This window comes from Amblyomma maculatum, chromosome 4, assembly GCF_055883805.1.
Source record: "Amblyomma maculatum isolate TAMU_Amacu chromosome 4, ASM5588380v1, whole genome shotgun sequence".
Classification (NCBI taxonomy): Eukaryota; Metazoa; Arthropoda; class Arachnida; order Ixodida; family Ixodidae; genus Amblyomma; species Amblyomma maculatum.
The window spans coordinates 134,000,771-134,014,697 of NC_139347.1; the positions used below are offsets into that span (position 1 = coordinate 134,000,771).

Here is a 13,927-nt window from a genome sequence, read left to right on the forward strand (position 1 = left end):
TCACCATATCACGTAATAAAAAGAAATGAAACCGAAGAGCAAAACGTTACTATAACAAACGCGTTCTCTGAGGTAACGCATGCCTTCGAAGACAAAACAGCGGTAATGTACTCATAACTGCACTGCAGCCATGTAGAGTGCAACGGCAGCACGTAACAGCTACGTGTGTGCCGACCGCTCCATGCTTCCGCGCAGCGTTTAGCAGACGACGCGCCCGGCAAGGAGCAAGAGTCAACTGCAGCTACAGTGGCTAGTACTGCAGCCACGGCCGGTCTCGAGGGAGAGCGCGCGCCTCGAGACCGGCTAGGGTGCCTCGATGTCAACGGCGGCGCTGACATCGAGGCACCCTTGGCACCCTAAGACCGGCCGTGCTGCAGCGCCGCTAGTTCGCGCGCCTCGAGACCGGCCGTGCTGCAGCGCCGCTAGTTCACGCGACCGCCACCGGGGACGTGAAACTGTCATCCATCCATGCTCCTCCGCTACAGCCGTTCATGCACAAGGGAAACGCGCGTTCGCTCTTCGTGGTACGCAACAGTACATCATCGGCGCGTCGAAGAGTCGGCGGTGAGCAGTCCACACCGCCACACAACACGTAATCAGAACAAGCTTGGAACGGGTCGAAATCCACACCAAAATTCACGGCACAAAGCACAACGCTGGCTGCAGCGGCATAGTGCGATGAGAGCACGCGGCATGTGCACCAAGTCCAAGGGAACAAAACGCGAGTCTCGAGAAAAAGCCGGCAAAGCACGGGCTGCCGATCGCTTTGCGCTCAGGCGAATGGAAGGAAATGGAAGTTAGGTTGGCGCGCTTTAGCGCACGCGTTCATGACTTTAAAGCAGCGTCCCAGGTGGTTCCTGTGAGTGCTTTCTTGATGGCACCCGAGTCCATCTGTGTGCACGGGCAAGAAGCGGGGGAAAAAAAGAAAAAAAAAGAAAAGACCCAATCTGTCTACCACGTGTGCGGTACGCTTTCTGGACGCCGCTGCCCGTGCCCTCCTCAGGTGCCCCAGGGCACGGGTGGCCGCCACAACCCTGTAACAATCGTGTAGCGGCCTACCCGGCGCCACTCAAGTGGGTTTAAAAAAATAAAAGAAATGGGCAGACATCAATATTCTGCAAGACCGTACGTACATATAGGTCAGACCGGAAATTTATCTACACCAGCTACAGTTCCTCGATCGTTAACATAAGCCGCGTTGATATGGACAACTCGAATTTTGGGCAGTTTTTCTGGGGACCAAGCTATTCAATCGCATGAACAGCCGTGGTAAGAGTAAGTCATCTAGACATAAGATATGCCATCAAGCGTATAAATATCCAGGCGAGTGGGAACTATGTTATTTCAGGCATAATTACAACGAGGATAATGACATTGGAGCGGCAAAAATATTGTCCAAATCCAACTTCAATGAACCCCACTATGCGCAGAAGCAGATCCTATCATGGTGTAATATTTGAAAATTTTTTATTCGTGGTTCATTATTACGGACAACTCGTTTTAAGGACAAATTCGCTCGGAAACAAAACTGTCCATATTAATGAGGCATGACTGTAATTATTTTTTTTTGTTCTCCTCCATTTCGGCCCAGCTATCACTCAAAATATTACAGTAGTGTTCAATTTCATCATCATCATCGTCATCAGCCTGACTATACCCACTGCAGGGCGAAGGCCTCTCCCATATTTCTCCACTTAACCCAATTTCAGTTTTGGTCAAATGTTATTTCGGTGTTCACGTTCTTTTTTTTTAACGCCTAATTAATAGAGCTATAAATAACGTACGTTAGCATAACCTTTCTATAAACATTTTAACAACATATATCTAATATATATTCAGCATTATACTAGCGTTCTTGAAAATGATAAAACAACCCTGAACGAGCATGTAGCCTACCATTGGTGACGGTACACAACTACGCAATACAGCGCGACATACAACTGCTATTGTCACCTCTGAATAAGTAGCACAGAGAAAAGTTTTTATATCCATTATTGAGGAGTGTCCCTTGAGTAACAGTGGCGAATGTGTAATAAGCAAAGCATTCTACCAAAATAATGGGGCAGCGATTGCTCTCTAAGTCGGGCATTACTGCACAGATAGTTACAAAGGAACTATTAGTTCAAAAACATACTAGAAAAAGAAAGAAAATATTGCTAGGAATTAGTGCTTGAAATAGATTTCCTTTTTTTTTCATGAAATAATCATGATATCATGTAAACATTTCATTAAACCAACGTTTATTTGCAAAATTAAAATAATGTTTATAATACAACATAAAACGTTTGCTGGTCTGAAATTATAGCAAAATTGATAACAAAACTTAAAAAGTTTAGTTTGACTTTATACTAATACTTTGTGTCATGTAAGCATTGTGCAACTTACATTACATTTTTATAAAATTATTTTCATCTTCGGTGTTACCTCGATGGTTTCTCACCTAGCGCTGAAAGACGGTTTTGCTATTGTTGCTGTGATGTTTCCCTTGAAGAAGCTTCGATGTGATCACTGCTCATTCATTTTTTTTTTTCATCTTCTTGTACAGGCTTCGGAAAACATTCAGATTAAAATGAACAAAAGTAGATACCATGCCTCAATACTTGTCATATGCTTGTCGAACGTTTACTGAGCGACAGTGTTTTTTTAATATAAAGACTTCACGTGCGTAGCACGTTGACAGGATGCTGCTGCAGCATCTACCTTCTGTAATCTTTCATTTAGGGGCTGCACTCACCACGAAACCGAGCGGGCGACAGCGCGAAACCAGGCAAAAGCCACACGCCGCCCATCGCCGCCACTGAAGCAGATGCGGAGGGAACAGTTAAAGTCCCTTGAGAATTTGAAAGTAGCGACTTTCTGTGAACTATGCCGCCGCGTCGCGCACCCTCGCCGATCCTCCTCTCTCACCTCTCCCATCGAACGGTAATTGGCTCCGCGGGCGGTCTTCGGGAAAAGCGCGCGTTAAGTTCGCTCTTTTTGTGTTTTCATTTTTCGTCGGCGACATTTTTTGGGCAGCCGCCGCTGCTATGACCGAGCTCCCTGACATTGCGCGCTTGCACTTCGCGTTATACGCGCTCCTTTAGTGCAGCACTATGCCCAGTTGCTGCGCATTTCAGTTCACAAGCCGGCATGAAAAAGGCTTTGTTCTTTTCGTGATTCCGAGCGGCAAGAAATACACCGTTAGAAGAAAAAAGTGGCTGCACAACGTCGGCCGCAAGAACTTTACGCCGACGAAGACTGCCCATCTCTGCGAGGTACCAGCGAATGTGTATACTGAAACTGCATGCAAGCGCATCACTAATCTGGCAATCTCACTTAATTCACTGATCATTTTGCGTCGTTATGCGTGTTATTGTTTTCATTTCATGGTTCCGCTCAACGTGCTATAATAGCGACGGCTGATGCATACAATGCGCATACATTCGCATACAATACCCGCTTTAATTTCTGAACCTAGGTCTCGCTTTTCAACGATAGCGCATGCAATGAAGGAGATTATTAGGCATTAATAGGCTTATGTTGCAGGAAAGCGTGTAGAGAACTCGTCCACAGAACGTGTCCGCAAAACTATATATCCGCACATCAAAAATTTCTCTTTAAACCCTTAAAATTTGACCTTGTCCGAATCTGGCAAAAATTTGTGTCTAACAACTTGAATACGGCGAATTGAGTAGTTACGTCCAAATTTCGGGACCTCCCGCAAAATGCAGCCCCAGGAACCCTCTGAATTTGACCTCATCCGAATGTGGCTAAAATCGATGTCTAACCTATAATTTGGGTATGGCGAATTCAGTGAAGTCGAATCCAAATTTCGGTGGTCGAGAGGGCCAAATTTTGGGGTGCGATACTTTCCTTGGATGACGGGAAATCGGTGCGCGGTTCTTTGGCTCTCGATTTCGGCTCGACTTCACCTCAAGGTCGCCGATAGCGGGACCTAAAGGCGTTTCATGCTAAATAAAAAAAAGTTCATATTCGTTTTCAAACCACCGCGAAAATTCTTAACTACAAAAACGATTAAGCCGTTGTATGTGCAGTGCGCGGTGCCAAACTCAGACTGAACCTTAATGAAAAATTTTAGGACGGCCATCAAAGCAAATGTCCCAGTTTGTTCCCAGCAAACATCCCACTACTAAAACTCCACTCGTGAGCAGCTTCATAAACTGTACTTCCGCGAAAATTAGTTCGAGGTGAATATAAATTTAACTAAACATTGGTATGCTGAAAATATTCTGGAATGTTCAAATATATTGTAAATATTAAGCTTCATATACTATGCCGTGTTGAGACAGACGGTATGGAAAAGTCAAAAGGAATGTGAGATGTATGCAGCAAGTGGTTTTGTTCGTGCCGCAAGCGCTCTTAATTGGCACTTCCATTTGCGCATACGAGACGCTAACTTATGTGGCTCGTGGTAGTCAAGCGTGTCGCATGTCTTACTCGCGATTTTATTCAATAACAGAGTGTGGAAAAAGCGCGAACTTAAGAGCGCGCGCATGTGTCAGCCAACTGCCCGGACGGCGAGCGAGCGCTGCCCAGGCTTCGTTTCGACTACATAGAGTTGGAGCTTGACACGGACGCTTGGTGTTCGCATCAGCTCCTCCAATTTTCGACCGTGAGTGCGGAATTCTTGACTGTTCATGTTTCGAATAGCCGCAATCGACGCATGAAGGTGTTAAGCACCTGTCCACCCTCTCTTCGGGTCCGTCTTCCCGAATTTGCGGATAAACTTTGAGATTGCTCTGGGAGCCGGCCACCGCCACATTAGGCCTAGGCCTAACCCTTCACTCCCCCGACTTCACGGCCCACCAACAGCGGCATGGTACGCACTGAAGATGGGACTACTGATACTGCATCAAGATGGGACCGAGCCATGGAGGCTCGACGTATGGCTCACCCCGATGTCCTCTCTGCCCAGCAAGCCCCCACGAGCTCGACTCATCAGCCCCCGGCCGGCACAGCCACACCAACGCAGCCTACGCAAGGCAAGTCTTCCACCGTTCTAAAGCGTCCGCCACCGTTGCCCAAGCTCCCGACACGATACCTTAAAATCGTGTTCCGTCCCGGTGGAGGCCTCGACCTAAGTAAACACAACGGGGGCTATATGCTGTCTCTAGTCACCAGCGCTCTGCAGCTACCAATAGACGCAGTGCGAACACAAGACGCCATCCGAATCAACCCCAGGCACAATTCATTCACGATCAGCACGCCAGCCGAAGACCGTGCCCGCAGATATGTACAACTAGAATCCATAAAGATAATCGACCAAGTCTACCCAATGAAAACGTATATCGCTCCTCCGGACAACGCCATTCGAGGCATCATTTATAATGCTATCTACGACCAGACATCTGAAGAAATTTTTACAGAGCTAAAAACGTTCAACCAAAGCCCCTCCTATCTCATCACCGATGCACGCCGACTCGGCCAAACCAAATCAATTCTGGTCACCTTCATAAATACCAAATCAGTACCTAAACAGCTGCGCTTCTATGGAGCGGTCTACCACTGCCATCCATTCATCGCCAAAGCAGAAGCCTGCTTCAACTGCCGTCGTCCGGGACATCGCAGCGACGTGTGCACGGCACCCAAAAAGGACTTATGCCAACGATGTGGGGAGACCCATGTACCGACCGACCCTCCAACGTGTCCACCCCAGTGCATTCTATGCGGCGGCCCCCATTTTACGGGCTCCCGCGATTGCTCGGAGCGATTCAACAGACCGGGCAACAAGAGACTGACACGCTCGACAGCTGGTGCAGACGCCGAGCAAACAACCCGGCAATCCCGAAGCAAGCACCGGACGAGTTCCACTAACCGCGTCCGCTCCAGGTCCGCCGCGTCCGCCGCTTCGACCAACGCCAGGAACCGCTCGCCATCTTTCCCGCCCCTGACCGACCAGCCTCCGCCGGAAAATAAGGTGAGCTGGGGCCCACGATCTTCCTCCCTTGTCCGAGAAAATAAGCAACTTAAAGAAAAGCTAGAAACTCAGGGCAAGCAAATTCAACAACAGAATGATCAAATAAAAAAACTCAATGATCATATTGCAAAGCTCACTCAGCAAATGCAAACGCTAATTCACAGGCTCTCCCCCGCAGATGGAATGGAAAGTTCTTCCACTCCCCTCCCAGGTCATTCCACCCCACTTCCGCCTCCTCCTCCCACATGCAACAACACAGAATCTACAACTAAAACTCATACACCCGCCAAACGGAAGGCACCTCACCAAGACATTCCTACAGTGGTCGACTCCCAAAAGCCTGATCTGGTCGCCTCCATAGCTTTACTCGAAGAGAAGCTTGCGGAAAAATTTGAATCTATGACCACCAGCACGAACGCATGGGCAGCTGGAGTAGACGCGCGGATAGCGATGCTCGAGCAGCAGATGCAGCAGCAACAGATCCAGATTCAAACTGCTCTAGAAAAGCTACTCTCTACCACAGTATCTCAAATGATCCCACCCGAATCTCAGCCCCAAAATGGCAGGACGTCGACAGGACATTAAGGTGTGGCAGTGGAACTGCAGAGGCTTTCGTTCCAAGCGTAGTAATCTGCAGCTCTACATTCAGTCCCTTCCGGCCGATGAAACACCAGCGGTAATCGCACTGCAGGAAACAAACTCCCCTGTAAAACTGCTCAATTACACTCCTCATACACCAACAAACTGTCCTCAGTACAGAGTGGCGACGCTGGTTCACCGCAACTACACAGCAACTGATCACAACATGGACGTTGCAGATATCGACTTCCATTTGATAGAGCTGCTTCCCAAAGAGCGGAAAGGAACGAGTCTATTCATTCTGAATATCTACAGCCCCCCGAAAGGGAAAACTGCTCCTCTAATGGCGGCCATGAAAAAAGCCCTTCAGATCAGCGCTAACCAACCATTGATAGTGGCAGGAGACTTTAATGCCCGCCATATCACATGGGGATACAAAACGACTTGCAGTAAAGGCGCCCGACTCTGGACACTTCTCCAAAATGAGGGCATAACCCTTGTCAATGATACACAACAGCACACGCGCATCGGCAACAGTGTACAGAACAACACCAACCCCGATCTTACACTCACGAAAAACATAACACAATGCTACTGGACAAACACGCAAACCTCTCTTGGTAGCGATCACTATATAATTGAGACCTCTTTCTCACTATCCTCCCTAACCCCCCGTGTAAAGAGGAAACTCAAAATCACCAACTGGGATCGTTTTCGCGATCTTCGTACCGCGGCCCCGAAGCAGATAGACCACCTTACAAATTGGCTGGCTAACCTCAACAAGGACGTGAACATGGCCACATCGGAAATGCCGTGCACACAAACCTCGGAGGTGATTGACAGCCGATTACTACACATGTGGGAAGCTCACTCGAGCTTACAGAAGCGATGGCTTAAAAACAAACACAATCGCGCCCTGAAGCTACGCATCTCCGCTCTCACAAGGGAAATGGAGACGCACGCGGCACAGCTCAGTCACCAGCAATGGGGTCAAGTATGCGACCGCCTTGCTGGAAACCTAGGACTTAAGGACACGTGGCGGTTGCTACGATGCCTTCTTGAACCCGATCACACCAAGAATGTACAGCAGAAAAATGTGACGCGTCTTATCCATGGCATAGACATGGACAACGATAACATTATTCAATCCTTAAAAGATACATACCTCACAACCACACCGAAGACACCCTTACCACAGTACCTTGGAACCCAAAACCATGAGCTAGACGAAGACATCACAAAGTATGAAGTCAGAGCAGCCATGCTCCAACTCCGCACTACGTCTGCTCCAGGAGCCGATCAGGTCACGAACAAAACACTTAGAAACCTCGATGAAAACTCCATCCAGGCAATAACGGAACTCTTTAACAAACACTGGCAAGAGGGAACGCTTCCCTCAGAGTGGACGCACGCTCAGGTTACCTTTATACCTAAACCCGGCAAACCGCTCACTCTTTCAAACCTTAGGCCCATTTCGCTAACTTCATGTCTTGGTAAACTTTTTGAACACGTCGTCTTGAATCGGCTACATACACACATGCAAACCCGCGACCTTTTTCCTCACACAATGCTGGGTTTCCGCAGCCACCTATGCACCCAAGATGTTATGCTACAGATATCAGAAGAAATTCTCCATCCCCGACACTGCAAACGCACAAGAGCATTGCTGGCTCTAGACTTGCAAAAGGCATTTGACAATGTCTATCACTCCTCTATATTGGATGCACTATCCACTCTGAATGTGGGAAACCGAACACATGCTTACATTTCAGCCTTTCTCCGGGATCGCACAGCAGAAATTCGGTTCGGTCCCCTAAAATCCCCCACTTTTACCCTCGGTAATAGAGGCACCCCGCAGGGATCAGTCCTTTCCCCTTTTTTATTTAACATCACACTCATCCCCATGGCTAAAAAGCTGTCACAGATCCCAAACCTCTCCCATTCTCTGTATGCAGATGATATCACCCTGTGGACCACCACTGGGAATGTAGGTAGCATGGAAGAAACTCTTCAGGAGGGGGCAGACATGGTGTCAAGATGCGCAGCTTCAATAGGCCTTGCATGTTCCTCCACCAAATCCGAGCTCCTGATACTCCACCCAAGCCCGCGGAAACACCACCAACCCCCTATGCTCATCACCGTAGATGGTCAGCCAGTACCACAAGTTCACAAACTTCGAATACTAGGTATGTTCATACAAGACAACGGCCTTAACACGGATACACTCTCCAGACTGACTAACACAACACATCAGATCACCCGCCTAATCAAACGTATAGCCAACAAGCACTGTGGAATGCGCGAGCATGACCTCAGACGCTTAGTACAGGCATTTATTATAAGCCGCATTCTTTACTCGATTCCGTATTTATATCTAACAAAAACAGAGACAGACAAGGTGGATGCTCTCATCAGGCACGCTTATAAGGCAGCTCTCGGCTTACCTAAGCGCACCCCAACCTATCGACTCTTAGGCATGGGAGTTCATAACACCCTCAGCGAACTGGTGGAAGCCCACCGCATCGCCCAACTAGGACGGCTCTCCACTACCCCAACTGGTCGCCACATTCTTTCCTTTCTCCAACTTATACCCGTGCCACACGGCAAATTTAATGTCATTTCCATCGAATGACATTCGTTCAGGTTAATGTCATTTTTTTGTGCGCGCTGCTACACGACCAAAACTAATGACATTTGCAACTGATGACCATTGCGATGGACAGAAAGTGGCAGATATAAAATATTGTACTACATGCTTTAAAATTTGCTAACTTTAACGAAAACAGCTTTAAAATATGTACTGCACTTGTTATTATATTGTAAACCTCGTGAAAAGTATATTTACAAATATTTACACCAACTTGTTCAACAGCGCTAGCCATCGAGAGCCGAGCCAGATTGAAGCCAGCGCCACATTTGAGCCGTCGTTTTTCGAGCAGCGTGACGCCATTTTCCTTTGAAAATTTCCTCAGATTTCTCATTTGCTGTCCGCGTATGTGTAGAAAGTTCCCCCTTCTGCTTTCATCGACTGGTCGCCTCGGTGCGTCTCGACTTGATGCTTGCTTCTGCGATGGACGACGTATCACAAGAAGCTGACTTCCAACGACGGCGGCGTCAAGTTATTCGTGCCATCCTGTGCTCACGAGAACAGCGCCGAAGCTGTCATGTGCAGTATGAAAGCAAGCGAGAGCAGTTAAGGTCGTTAATACGCACACAAGCTGCTGTCACCAGGGGCTTGGAGGAGCAACTTTTAGCTAACTCGTTCGCAATAAGTGCCTTCATGGCTGCAAGTCTGCCAACTGCTCAACGGGAGCGCTGGGTGTTTCAGCGCAACGAAAGATGGTTCGAGGACACTTTGCCCAACCTAGGTGAATCACATTTCCGACAGTCGCTACGCGTCACGCGGGTTACGTTTCGTTACATTGTTGATGCTTTGAGGCATGTTCTTGAGCGTGAGACCACTAACATGCGAGAGTCCATCTCGGTGGAAAAACGTGTAGCCATTGGACTCTACAGGCTGCGGTCAAGCGCCGAAGACCAAACGATTGCCCATCTTTTCGGCCTGGGACGCTCAACTGTGAACCTGATCAGCAAAGAATTTTTTGCTGCTGTCATCGAAATGCTGGAGGCGCGATGGCTTCGCATGGTGAGCCGAGAAGAAATGTCGGAACACATCCGCGAATTCTACGCGGTGAGCGGCTTCCCGCAGGCTATTGGCGCCTTGGATGGCTGCCATATCCCCATTTCGCCGCCGCTGGAGCATGCTTCTGACTACTATAATTATAAAGGGTGGTAAGTGTTTGAAATTATTTGACTAAACAGGAAACGGCATACATATTCTGGCGCCTTCTTCACAGTTAACTTTTTTACGTATTGGAGACACCGAATGAAAATTAGTGGATGCCTTGGGCTTATTCAAACATTTTTTCAGTCAAGGAACTGTTCAACCGTATTTGCTACTTATGACGGTACTAAATTTAACGGCTAGCTCGAACATTAGGCTTTATATATCTGAAAAGGGTACTCAAAAAGATGTATTATGGGCACCATTGTGTCAAGTGGTACCCATGCTAACGACAATCTTCTAGGATTTATAATCACCAAGATGCTAAGTGAATGCTGATGCTGTGAACACACGCTGACGTGTCTTGTGTGGAGTGCTCCAATAGCAATGGCAGAATCCTGTTGAAAGCAAAATTTTGGATATTATTCTAGATAACTTGTATTGAATGCAAATTTGAAGCTAGAAATAATGGCCTTTTTTTCTTCTTATTTCAGATGAAATTGCACTTCATAATAAAGGGTCACCCACATTGACTTTTTTTCTCATGTTTTTTGCAGGCATAGCATCATACTTTTGGCCCTCGTTGATCACAGATACTGCTTCCGGTATATCAACATTGGAAGCCCCGGAAGATGCCACGACGCATTTGTGTACGGCCGTTCGAAGTTGTGCAAGTACATTGAGAGTGACTGCTTCCAGTCACCTGTGTCAGTGATTGAGGGGGTAACAGTGCCCCCGCTAGTACTTTGTGATCAAGCATTTCCTCTGTCAGCAAACCTGCTGAAACCATTTGCAAATGCATCGGGACCACGTGAGGCAGCGTTTAATTATAATTTATCCAAAACTCGACGAATTGTCGAGAATGCCTTCGGTCGGCTGAAAGCGCGGTTCAGATACACAATGAAGCGCATGGAGTGCAAGCTCCCAACAGCAAAGCAGGCACTCAGAGCTGCATGTGTCCTGCACAACATTTGCGAGGCACTCAACGACCCTATTGAACAGCAGTGGGTGCAAGAGGCGCATGACTTCGACGGGCTGTACGCACAGCCAGTACATCGCACAGATGTAGCCAACGGCCAGGGCCGTGAAGTGAGGGCAGCCCTTGCCTCGTACTTCAAGAAGAAGAACCAACTTCCTCAGTGAAGGTCGCTCAAGCTGGACTGTGATCAAACGTGTGTATGTGTGTGTGTGTGACCTATAACAAGGCTGTAGCATGTAATTAGCATTGTTGTTGCTGAAATAATTTTTTAGGAATGAGGTGTTTGGAGAGAAGAATGGGTGGCCATGCCCTCTGTCGAGGGCCCTGTTGGCGGAAGCTGTTCTCCAGACTGTCGACGAGTGCGCATTGATCCTCATGGTTCGAGCTGGACAGAACTGCCTCTCACCCCTCAATGTTGGTTCCGCTGTAGCGTGTGTTGCAGCATTTACCTGACAGATATATATACCATAGCAAACAAGTCCAGTTTTTGCCTGCACAATTTCCACTGCACTGGAAATGAGTGTGTCGACAGCATGTAGTTTATATGGGCCGGCATACATAATGTTTATAGCTATCTGTGGTTAAAGAAACCCTGGACAATGTGACACATCACAACATAAAAACAAGAAATGTAGCTGGGGATATTGCACCAGTTTATTTTTTGCACAGCTCAGAGAGCACATCAATTAGCCTGTCTTCCCTCTCAGCAGCTTTGATCTCTCTCTCAGCAGCTGCCTCCTGCAACTTTAGTTCACGTTCTCTGAACGAAAACTCTTTATCTTTAGAATTTTCGAACGATATACGCAGCCTGCGTTGCTCTTCAATCAGCTGACCGAAGAAGTTTTCCTTCTGCTGCCTTCCACGCCTAGTGGTAGGAGGCTGCATACTGCCACATGGCGACTGCCTCTGTGAAATGTTTTCGGCAAGTGGCTCCGAAGAATTTGCAGCACATTGATCTAAATGTGCAGATTCCCTGCACGCTGCTGGCGACTGGCTGGACTCCAAGTTGTACTGGTCAGTGTCCTCTCCATCAACCATGTTGCGGAACAGCTGGAAGAATAATATATGTTGGAAACGATACCATGCATGTGCAACAATACAGGAAATACCACGTCGACTAGACAGCATATGTAGTAAACCGCATAACTTATTGTGTGAAACATTATACATAACTGCATTATGATACATCATGGTCACTATCAAATTACCTCTACAGCAATTTCCAAGTGAAGGTTAGCAGGGAAAAATGTAACCACTGGCTTTCTTTGTGGACAACACAAATACTGACATGCCACTGCAGTACCATTTCAACAGCATGCATTCATAAACACATTTCAGATCCTTTGCAAATGCAGTATAATTTTTCTTACTTCTTCCGCTGTGGACTCCAGGTGACAGCCTGTCTCTTGAGCCAGGCTTGAATCATTGGCTGGCAATGTGCCCAAGAACTTGTGCAGATCCCAATAAAATTTCCACACAATGGCACCTTGCCCTGTGTTTTTCTTGCTGAGCTCTCTGCAAGAAATAACATTGTGGTGTTTTATACTAATGCGGGCATGCACGGTACTGCTCGGTCGCGTAGTAATATATTTTCTGCACTGCCGACGCACTATGCTTCGCGTGTCGGCAATAATAGCAATGTCACGACTGCGCTAAAGAATATAATCTTGAATCGGAATAAGGTGCGCATCCTCAGAACAGAACCCGCACGATTATAGCACACGCATCCGTAACAAGCAATTTAAATGCGCAGTACGAAAGCGCGGAAGCTGGTTCATCACACATGCACACTGACTAGCTGCCTGCTAAAGAAAGCTCGAGGCCTATGCACGGCTATTCCTGTAAAGCGGATTAGGATAGCTGGTTGGAGAAAAAAAAAATCTTACCTGTACTTGTTCCCGAGATTCTCCATTTTGCTTTTTATAGCCTTTATCCCCTTCTCAATGCCTTCCGCCCGAAGGGCTTCTTCAATTGCAGAGTAAACTTTAGCGTTTCGCTTTGTCCGGCGCAGGTCGCACAGGTGGTCCTGCCACACTCTGATCAGGACAAAAGTTTCTGCCTCGGTCCACTGCGCTCGATATCTGGCTACTTCCTCAGCCATTGCTTGTAGAACTGAGAAAATCCTGCTCCTTTCAATACAAGAAATGGCACTGGCACACTGCCGTAACCGTAACGCCGTAACCACTCGTGCACGTGTGCTAGCATCCAGCATATAAACAAACATGGCCGCCCGTCATATGATCTGCTGATAGCGAGAGTGGTATTTTTTTTTTTTTTACAGCGCTGTTTGCTACGTTTTATATAAATAAATAGATGCTTATAAAATTGCATATGAAAAATGTCATTATCTTGTTACTTATTTTATTTTGGGGATTAATTTTACTGAGTCTCTGGTTTCGAGATAACACATTCCCTCGGACGATCGCGAGCGAATGCGTTCCCCAAACTCATTCGGTGCCTAATGTCGTTTTCATCGAATGTCATTACATTTTCCCGTGTGGCAGCAAACAAATGTCATTTTGAACGAATGTCATTCGATGGAAATGACATTAAATTTGCCGTGTGGCACGGGTATTAGACCATTAGGTCCCCCTCCAGTAGAAACTTATGAAGTTCCAAAGACAGTCCGCGATCACCTCACTGTCCACCCACTTCCGAAAAACATGCA

The 13,927-nt window shown here is 47.3% G+C and overlaps 1 protein-coding gene across 1 annotated transcript; it reads right to left on the reverse strand.

Annotated features, from left to right (window-relative positions):
* Window positions 1-11,913: 11,913 nt before the first annotated feature.
* On the reverse strand, window positions 11,914-13,445 carry LOC146192619 (uncharacterized). Its single transcript, XM_084600473.1, has 3 exons — window positions 13,146-13,445; window positions 12,630-12,774; window positions 11,914-12,309 (listed from the first exon to the last, which is right to left on the reverse strand). The coding sequence occupies exons 1-3, from the start codon at window positions 13,358-13,360 to the stop codon at window positions 11,914-11,916; spliced, it is 756 nt and encodes a 251-aa protein (XP_084456599.1). The 5' UTR covers window positions 13,361-13,445.
* Between the last annotated feature and the right edge of the window lie 482 nt (window positions 13,446-13,927).

Excerpts from the sequence above, each read along its gene's own strand:
- LOC146192619 (XM_084600473.1), bottom strand. The coding sequence starts at position 13,360 with ATGGCTGAGGAAGTAGCCAGATATCGAGCGCAGTGGACCGAGGCAGAA. Across the intron at positions 12,775-13,145 it reads AATCTCGGGAACAAGTACAG|AGAGCTCAGCAAGAAAAACA; the intron begins GTAAGATTTTTT and ends TATTTCTTGCAG. Across the intron at positions 12,310-12,629 it reads TGGAGTCCACAGCGGAAGAA|CTGTTCCGCAACATGGTTGA; the intron begins GTAAGAAAAATT and ends TTATTCTTCCAG.